This window comes from Suricata suricatta, chromosome X, assembly GCF_006229205.1.
Source record: "Suricata suricatta isolate VVHF042 chromosome X, meerkat_22Aug2017_6uvM2_HiC, whole genome shotgun sequence".
In the NCBI taxonomy this organism is placed as follows: domain Eukaryota; kingdom Metazoa; phylum Chordata; class Mammalia; order Carnivora; family Herpestidae; genus Suricata; species Suricata suricatta.
The window spans coordinates 77,372,538-77,382,225 of NC_043717.1; the positions used below are offsets into that span (position 1 = coordinate 77,372,538).

The 9,688-nt window shown below is 42.6% G+C and overlaps 1 protein-coding gene across 1 annotated transcript in view; it reads right to left on the reverse strand.

The window, feature by feature from the left end:
- Positions 1-4,329, reverse strand: part of AMOT (angiomotin) — a 46,702-nt gene extending 42,373 nt beyond the window's left edge. The window contains exons 1-2 of the mRNA XM_029930328.1: positions 4,291-4,329; positions 1,422-2,355 (exon numbers count right to left, since the gene is read on the reverse strand). Coding sequence (XP_029786188.1) covers positions 1,422-2,293 — 872 coding nt within the window. The 5' untranslated portion in view covers positions 2,294-2,355; positions 4,291-4,329. The remainder of the gene's footprint in view (positions 1-1,421; positions 2,356-4,290) is intronic.
- Between the last annotated feature and the right edge of the window lie 5,359 nt (positions 4,330-9,688).

Sequence of the window (9,688 nt, forward strand, 5' to 3'; positions counted from 1 at the left end):
CTCACTTAAACCGGAAGGGCCCTGTCCATTACCCCATTTCCTGTTCTAAGCCATTTATCAGAACTTAGGCTCCTGCCCTTTGAAAGCTGCACAGACGAGGTTGGAAAAGGTTAGGAAATCAACCTGGGTTAAGGGGAAAGAAAAATCCTACACTGGCCAAGTTATGGGTGGAGCCCAAAGTGAATTGCTTCTGGCTATAAAACAGGACCCGAAGGGGGAAAATGAAATACCAGGAAATGCCAGGTGCATTCTCTTACCTTCACCCTACTCCACCCCGACCGCCTTCTCTCCAGAGTCACCCAATGAACTTCAAGCCAAGTGGCTCTTTCCCAAATAAGTGAGAAGGAGACAGGAGGCAAAGAGTTAGACCATAGAGAGATCACAGGGAAGAGGCCTCCACTAGGTCCAGGGACTTCAAGCCTCATGGTTACCCATAATTACCCATGGTTACAGGACAGGGACACCACACATAACTGCCATCATTATTGCCCATGGTTGAAATCTTCCCTCTGCTTTATATGCCAAACTGCTACTGATCGCAGACATGGCCCCCACCGTAACAGTAGGAACAATGAACACAATCATTGAATCATGAGGTCTGGTTGATAAAGTAATGGGACATCTGGCCTCTGAATAATTCAGAAGTATATTTATGAATATGTGAAATAGTCCCCTTGAACTAATGACCAGTGGTAAAGAAGTCATGGGAATATTATTCTTCCTACATTTTAGCATCTGACCAAAACTTCTATGTGACATGATGTGAATTTAACTTAGACATTAAGAACAAGACCGGCAGCTAACAGACTCTCTACAGAAGAAAGAGCAGTTAGGACTTCATGAACTGCAACGGAAGTACAAGGCAAGTAACATTCTGAATCTGCACATATATAGTTCCCCCTCCCCCACAGTAATAGCAAGGTGTTTGTTTAGTGTCTGAAAGAATCATAGTAATTCTGCAGAAAGATTTGTTCCTAAAAATAAGTGATGAGACTTTTGTGGAGGGGAATAACGGAAAGTGATAGAATATTCCAGACTAAAGTCCAAGATAATTTGCTTCTACTCCTCAGGGAAAGGCTTAACAACTCCCAAAACGAGGAACACAGGCCCTTCCTTCAAAAATCCCAGGAGACAGGACAGAGTATCGCTGTAGAAATCAAGACTCACGTTCCTGCTCATCCACTTAGCAGTTGGGGCCATGCTCAACCTATAAAGTCAAGGGAATGTTAATATGGTACTAATTATGGCTGAAGAGGCTAGAAATTCAGATTGGCAGGAAATTGACTAAGCCAGGGGCCAGCCATGCATTGCAGAGTTTGTTATACCAAACACCTGCCCATTCCTTCCCTTAAGATTCCCAACACACAGCAGAAGCTGGTTGGGGATGAGGCCAGGAAATGACAGAAAGGGAACTCTCTTACCTGGCTGCTCCATACTCAGGGGGATGCTGATACCTCATCAGTTGCCCCTCTGTTCTCCCTGGCTGGTTCAGACGATGCTCACTATAGAAGTGCCCTGGCTCTTGGGGCTTGCACACTACAGACTGGGGTGGCATGCCCTTGAAGGGATACTCTGGTGGGGGGCCTCGATGTTCCAGGCCCTTCAGGCTATGCTGGCTGGGAGGTGGCCCTTGGGCCTTGTAGAACTCACTGGAACTTGTGGGATTCTTGTAGAGGTCACTGGGTTGTGGTGGGGAGAGGGGAGCGCTGGTAACAGGTGGATGAGCCTTAACTCCACTGGTGGCCAGTGACATCTGCATTAGTCTTTCACTTAAGGAGCGGACATGTCCTTGCTTAAGGTCTCTGAGTCCTTCATCCTGGTGCATCTTGCCAGGATTAAGCCGCTGAACTGATGGGCGTCCCTCGGTCCTCATCTTCTGGTTGGTGACTCCAGTGACATAGAAGGCAGCTCCAACACTGGCATGCTGTTGGCCCCGAAAGTACTGGGATTGGACCTTTGCTTCTTCATAGGTTGGGAGTTCTTCATTATTCTGCATTCGGGGAGAAAGCTGCTTCTCCATGATGATATTTTCTGACTGGATTTCCTGCCCCTGGGGTTCCTGTCGAGCAGCATGAGCCACAAGCTGTTGGTGGTGGTCTTGGGGACTCAACACATCATTCTGAGGGCCTGGGTTCCCACTGCTACTGGGGAAAAGAGGGCCATTCCCTGTGGCTTGCTGATGTATGGCAAGCAGGTTGCGATTCTCATTAGGATTGCCATAGCGGAGCTGCTCTTGTAGCAGACGCTGCAACACTGTGGTTCCTCCACTTGGCTGTTCTTCAGAATTTCTCATCTCTATTGCTGGTGGTGCCTTGTGAAGAGAGAGAGAAATTGGGCACTTGGGCTGCCCTTGACCTGGGAAGGGGAAACAGGAAGCTTAACACCCAGTTGATGGATAAATCATTCCTCTAAAAGGGAAGAATATAGGTATTTGGGGGGTGAGGATTCCATTCCAGGGAGAAATCTAGAATTAATAGGTTAATGGTTGGTGACTCCTGGCTCTAGCATTGACGTGATGAGGAACTTGGGGGCATAAGAGATCACTGTTTCCTCTTTCACGTTTAGCATGGGTTAAATATCCAATCTTGACTTAATTCCTAAGAGAACTGGGGAACCCTGGAGCAGTCAGGTAGGGTGACCAGAGAGGGCAATTTCTAGTTCCTTACTCAGAAGATTCATCTCTCTGTATTCTACTTAAATGAAATATCCAATTCTTATGGCTCTGGCACTGGGGACAGGCCAATAGGGAGAATTTACCCCATAGACAGGATCTGTAAAGCAGGCCAGCATGGGAAAGGAGCTATAAAATGCCAAATAAATAACTAAAATAAGTGAAGGGTGAAGAATGGCTCGCACAGGATAAGAACGATTCCCACTTGATGCAAATTGTTTTCTCTGATCTCTCATAAAACTCTGAAACATAGCTTTTAAAAAATCCTTTTTGTATTGTCCATTTTGGATTCTCCTTGGCTTAATAAGAGAAGGGCTTGAGATAACTGATATTGAGAAAGTTTCTCTTTCAGCCATCCAGGAATAGTCATTGAGATTTTTTATTTTCTTTATTTATTTTTTGCTGTTGTGGTTGCCTAGGGAAGAGCTTAAATGGGAAGCCCTCTTTCATTTGAAGTGTGCCTCTGACAGCATTTAGAAACTGAAAAATAAAAAGGTTATCCTTCTAGAAAGGGTACGATTACCATAGCCCTCCTCTTCCATGACCACCACTAATTCTTCTCAAGGAAGAAATATGGGTTGAGTGAAACAGGTATCAGTAGTAAGATGACTCAAGATTCAAATTCTAATCCTTATATGGATTTATAGGGTAACCTAGGCAATGGATTCTTCTTTTCTTGTCTTGTATTTTCCCGTCTGAAAAACTAGTAGTATGTGACCTCTCTCTCTCCCTCCTTCTCTCTCTGTCTCCCTCTCTGTCTCTTTGCATGGTATAGTGCACACAAGTTCATTACTCATAAAAATCTTTGGAGAGAGTCTGTCATGTGAATACTGCAATCCAATATATTCAATAATGAAGGTTTTTCTCCAAGGGTCTTAAGCAGTGTTGGAGAATGGGCATGATGTCACACAAAAAGTTGCAATAAGGGTCACCCTAACCAGCCTCAGGTTCTTAGATGAGAACTGTGGAATCCTGGCTCCCAGGCTCTGATTTCTAGGATATTAAACAGCCTCCAGTCTCTCTGGAAACATGATCCCTTTCCCCTAGTCCTGCAGAAGATGACCAGAAGATGGGTGTGGTAGATAGAAAAAGGTCATCTTCTTTTCTTTTTTGTGTGTGTTTCTTGCATGATTACTGCTTCCTGGTTTCCAATTGTTCTAAGGAGCAGTCTAACCCCACAGTTAACCTCCCAAAGTCCCATTTTAAATCCTAATAATCATATTCTTTGGGGAAGTGTGCACCAAAGAGCTGAGTAACCTGCCCTTTCCCTCCCACCCAGTGACCAGGGACTCCTGTATTTTAAACTGTCAGACTGGGATTTTGTGATAGGCTCACAAGCATAACATGTAAATTTCTTTTGATGCCTTTAAACTGAAAAGATGACTCCCAAACTACTTTTCCTCTCTCAGAAAAAAAAACAAAACAATGAAATGGGAGCATGTTAAAACAAAATAACTTACAAACCTACCCTACAAAGCAGGGAGATTCAGAAGTTGATCTGCCTCAGACCCTCAAAGCACACCACCCCCTCCCTTTCCATGCCCACCCCACCCTGCACACACACAGGCTTGCACGCACACACAGGCACGCACACACACATACACACAGATGGTCCATACCTATTTCTGCTTTCTTTTAGGCTTAAAGCCTTGATCAGGATAGGGAATTCTTGCTTATGAGCAGCTCCAGTAACCGCAACGGCAGATTCCCTCTCCCCTAACACACAGGTTCAGGGTAAGCGCCGCCAAGAGTCCAACCAGTGGTCACTCTGAAATGTTCAGGAGGGGGAGGGAGGGAGAAATAAAAACGTCGTTTCTATTTTACCACCAATGATGGCCAACAGTTAACCAAAGCAGTCCTTCCAAGGGATGACTTCTCCTTCCAGGTGTTTGCCTTTTCTAGGAGTGGCAGAGTCCATTTCCATTAGGACGAAAAGAAACCTCACTACCAGCACCTGCGTTCAGGAGGTCAGCCAGCCTACAGAGGATGTAAATATTCAGGTCCCACACTGGCAAAGATTGTTCTTTTCTAGCCTCATGGCCTCCAAAAGCGGCTGCTTCCATTCTGAGTTGGCATGGTGGGAAATGACAAAGGACATAACCACTGTGACCCTCAGGATGAGACCTTTAAACTGCTACCAGTATCAGGGCAGGTGAGTGAGGCCCAGTGCCGCCTCACATCCCAGAAAGGGAGGCAGTCATCAGAAGGTAGGCTTTTGGTTAAAAAAGAAGAAGAAGAAGAAGAAGAAGAAGAAGAAGAAGAAGAAGAAGAAGAAGAAGAAGAAGGAAAGTAAAGAAAAAAAAGGACATTTAATTAAGCTCCAAATTAAAAGCCACAGCCTCAGATGGGCAGAGGAAACCCAAAACTTCTTTTGACCAAGTCATTAAGTACTTATCGCATATGGGCCATTCCAGATGTTTGCCAGGCTCCTGCTAGACACAAGGAAGTATACAAAAGATACACAACGAATAGTTCCTGCCCTCGCAGAGCTTACAATCTGATTGACAGTCCATCCATTCTTACTGGAGTAGCAAAGGTGATTGCTCTTCTCAGCACATAGTACCAACTCTTTTCTAAGGACAAGATGCCACCACTTGCTTTCTCAGCATTTCCACTGCCCAGGAACCCCCGAAAGTAAACTACTAGACTCACATTAGGAAACTAGATGCAAACACCCACCAGATTTGTGTTAACCCTCTGCAAAGCCCTGCAGGCCCATCTGAGATGGTTATAAAACTGAGGAGTTTGTGTTTAGGTGAGATACACATCATCCACATTCCTATTTTCTGTCCCAGCGTCGCCATGACTCACTCATGTCACTTAAAGGAAAGGCTTTAATCCATATCAGAGATGCCATTTGAGGAGAAAAGCAATGCAAGAAGGAAGCACACAAGCATCTCTGTATTTTGGGATCCTGTCCAAAACATCCAAGTTTGAAAAAAAAATCCACAAAAACCACATAGTGATTAATTTAACATTATTTCCTTGCAATGTTGCCAAAAACAAAGTGAAGAGATACAGAGTGAGCAAACATGGAAATTTGTCTTTCCATCTTGTTTTGGCCCAGTATATAATCCCAATCATAAGCAAAATCATCTCCAATCTGAAAGGTAATTATTTTACAGTGTCTTCCCTAATTTCAAAGCAAAGAACAACTTCTAATTGGAATCGAGGCTGGACTATTAACAGTGTGTGGTAAATAACCACTGTGCTTTTATTGTGCGATTCTGAACAAAAAACAAAAAACAAAAAACAAAAAAAACCAGTTGTCTTTTTTTTCCCAACTAGAACATGCAGAAAACAGCCTGAGGCCTTTAAATTTGAGCCCCTGGCGAGAAACCACCATACAATTATTTTCCAGTACTATTTAGATTCTTCATGCTGATTTTGACTGGTTTGTTCCTCATACCTCGCTTCTCACAAAGAAAACTTGTCCAAAATCTTACTCTCTTCCCTTAATTTTGTCCCCTCTCCTCCATATCCTTTTCAAAACCCAAATCACTTTATGTCAACTGGACACAGACTGTCCCTCCCCACCACCCCGCCCCCTGGCCTTTTTTGTTTCTGTCTAAAAGAGGAAAAGAAATCAGCCTAAGAAAAGAGCTTTGCTGATTCCTCTCCAGTTTATGGATTTTTTTTTTCTTCAGGAACTTAAGTTCATCTACATGTTAAGAGTCACATAAGAAGGAAAACACTAGTCCATTTATTAGCGAAAGGAAAGGAAAAGATTCCTTGTCTCAGGCACAAGAACTAAAATAGTATGAACTCTGCAACCTGCAATCTGCCCACACCTTCGATCACGCCACTGCCAGGGTTCTGACATCATCTTCAATCAATAAAATAACCTTGTTTCTCCTGGACAAACGGGCTGTCCCTGAGGATATTTGATAGGGGAAGAAAGGATAGTCATGGTTCTCTCTTTAAAAGTACAATTTCAATCTACATATTCAGCTCCTCTGTAATAACAACAGGGGAGCAAGGCCAAGCTAAATTCTTACTATATCTGCAGTCATTGGCCTCTCCCAGTATACCTCAATGAAACCCAGTTTGGGTTGATCCAAAACCCATTAGTGAGAGCCCAGATGCTTCTCAAGCCAAGTCCCAGAAAATCCACACTACAAGGTGGCCAGAGCAGACCAAATTCCTACCCTTCAAATAAGCTGTGAAATATACCTGTAAGATCTTTCTATCCCTTCTGCCTCCTCTTCCTAGTCTTCCCCCTATCCTCACTCTGGCCAACCAAGATGAAGAAACAGGGATACCTGTTTCTCTGCTAAATCTCAGTCAATTTGTTCCATAAGATTTTACTTCCAGCTAAATGGGAAGGAGCCAGTGCAAAACTTCCCCTATGTCTACATATCTACATGCATATATTTGTGCAGAACACACGCACGCGCGCGCACACACACACACACACACACACACACACACACACACGCACAACCTCCCAGACAAAGAGAGAGGCAATATAGCCCCCTGAATTCCCTTGTGTCCTCTCAGGTTGCTGGATGTTCTGTCCTGAAGTGTCATAGAGAACACCTTTCCCAACAGTCTTGCAATCCAGGATACTAATTCATTTCCTTTGGGAAGTAAGGAATAATAGTTCCTTTGTTGGTTATCCCTAACCTTTCAATGGGTGACAGGCAGGCAGTATAAATACCATGGTTAAGAGCCTGGACCTAGATTCACACTGCTTAAGTTCATATCCCAGATCTATGGATTATTAACTGATCTCATACATTTCTCTTGACCTTCCCAAATCTTATTTCATCACCTGCAAGATAGGGATAACAGTGCTACTTCCTCATAGGGCTGTTATAAAGATTAAGGAAGGTAATCCATGTAAAATACAAAACAGAGAGCCTGGGACATAGTAAAGGCTCAATAAAATGTGTCTATTAATTGTGTTTCAAAGGGCCCTTTTTTTCTAGAAGACCACAGCAATTTTATGAATTAAAGTCTTCAGTTGTCTTTAAAACCTTTATTTTTCACTCAGTCTTTGTGCACGCAGGGGTTCTTAGATCAGCAAAGGCCGGAACTAGAAATACTCTTAGGAGACTATCTAGTGGCTCAATCCCCTCTTTTTGTATAATGGAGGTGCTAGGCTTTGACAAGGGTCAGAGCCAGGGCCAGAATGCAGGTTTTATTATTCCTTGGGCAACAGTCCTTCCACTATAATATATTATCCAGTGTATTAGATTTCATGTAGAAGATGCTTAATAAAAATTTATTAAATTGAATGGTCCCTGGTTTTAAAAGACTACAAGCTTGGCTCAATACTACCAATTTTTCAATTCCATCAGAAGTAAAATGTTAATGGCAGGAGGAAACACTCAAAGAGGGAAGACAGAAAGATGTGTATAGTTAGAAGTAAGGCAGAAGGACCTTGCAAAATCTTTCCTCTTTAGGCCAAGATTGGCAGGTGGGTCAGAGAGTAACATGAACCTCCACTGATCAATGTTTCCAGGCCTATGTTCTTGGTCTGGTCAATGTCATACCAACTTGGAATTTGCCCTTACTTTAAGTCTAGCACTGGCTTAAGAAAAGGGTTTGAGTTGGCCCCACCTCTTTGCTTCTAGCTCTACCTCTATTTAGATTATGTTGGAAGATTATTTTAGGAACCACAACAAGGCAATCAGTGTCAGTTATCTTGCTTTTGATATGGTAACTCAAAGGTGTGGTCAGCTGAGTCCCAATTTTACTTTTCTGTATTCTAAAGCAATTAACTTGAACATTTTCATAGGCAATAGGAGATGATTAACCCCGAAGCATACATGAGCACTGGCATATTTAGGAACAAGAAGAATACTGTTGCCATCACCATGCCACCTCCCTCCATACACACCCATTCCATGGGGAAAGTAGAGCACGTCATCACATCCCATTTCTCCTTGCCTCAGAAAAGGGATAAGTAGTCCATGAAACCAGACTGAGCATAAACTGAGAAAAGTTTAAGAATACACTTAGAAGCTGACTACTTTACCAATTTCCTATCATTGGTTGTATACTAGTCACTTGTATTTTTGATTTTACTTTCTTTTACAAGTAATATAAATACAACATGCAAATATTTGTATCAAAGAGGAAAACATCACTCATAATCCCAGTACCTCGAACTAAACATTGTTACAATATAGAATACTTTCTTTAGTTTTTTTCTATGTGTATTTATAGTTTTATAAAGCCATGAGATTTTAATGCACACAGAAGTTTGGATCCTACATTTCACTTTACCATAAGCACTTTCTCCATGGTGTAGACTGCAGTGTAGACTTCACAACAAATACTGCCATGACTCTGTAACAGTCCCTTACATGAGTGTGTCAAGGCTCACTTACCCATTCTCCAATTGTTCAGACATTTAAGTGGCTTTCAGTTTTGTGCTACCCTAAATAATGTTACAAAAACATCTTTGAAACTTGGCCTTTTTCAAAATTTTGGATTTGTTTCCTTATGATAGAATCCCAGAAGTGAAATTAATGGGTCAAGGTACATGAATGTTTTTAGACAACCCACTACAAAAATAAAACTAGGAAACACCAAAGCCCCGTGAAATCTCTCCTTCATTTAATGAAACTTTCTCCTCTCCCATATTTCCACCAGGGCAGAGCAGGACTCCTGGGAGGGAAAGAAGCCAAGAGAAGCAGTGTAGTATCCCAGTGACTTGTGAAATGGCAGAGTGGAATGTGGGCTCCCCTGTGAAGCCAGCTTGCATGCACTTGCCCCAAATTGCCACCCGGCCAAGAAGCTAATTAGTAAAAGCATCAGGTGGGTGAGAACAGGTTCATGGCCTATAATGGCTTATATCATGTTTCATTTTTGCCCTTGGAAAGATCTGACAGTCAGCTTGAAGACATTCAGTTCTAGTGACCCAGCCTGCTACATTTTGAAAATTAAATTTGTTAGTTTTCAGATACCGATCTTCAATATATATTGTAAGAGCATTTTTTTCTGTACAGAACTAAGTATACATGACCAAAGAGTCTATGTGTGTACCTCTATTTTCAGCCCAAGTTA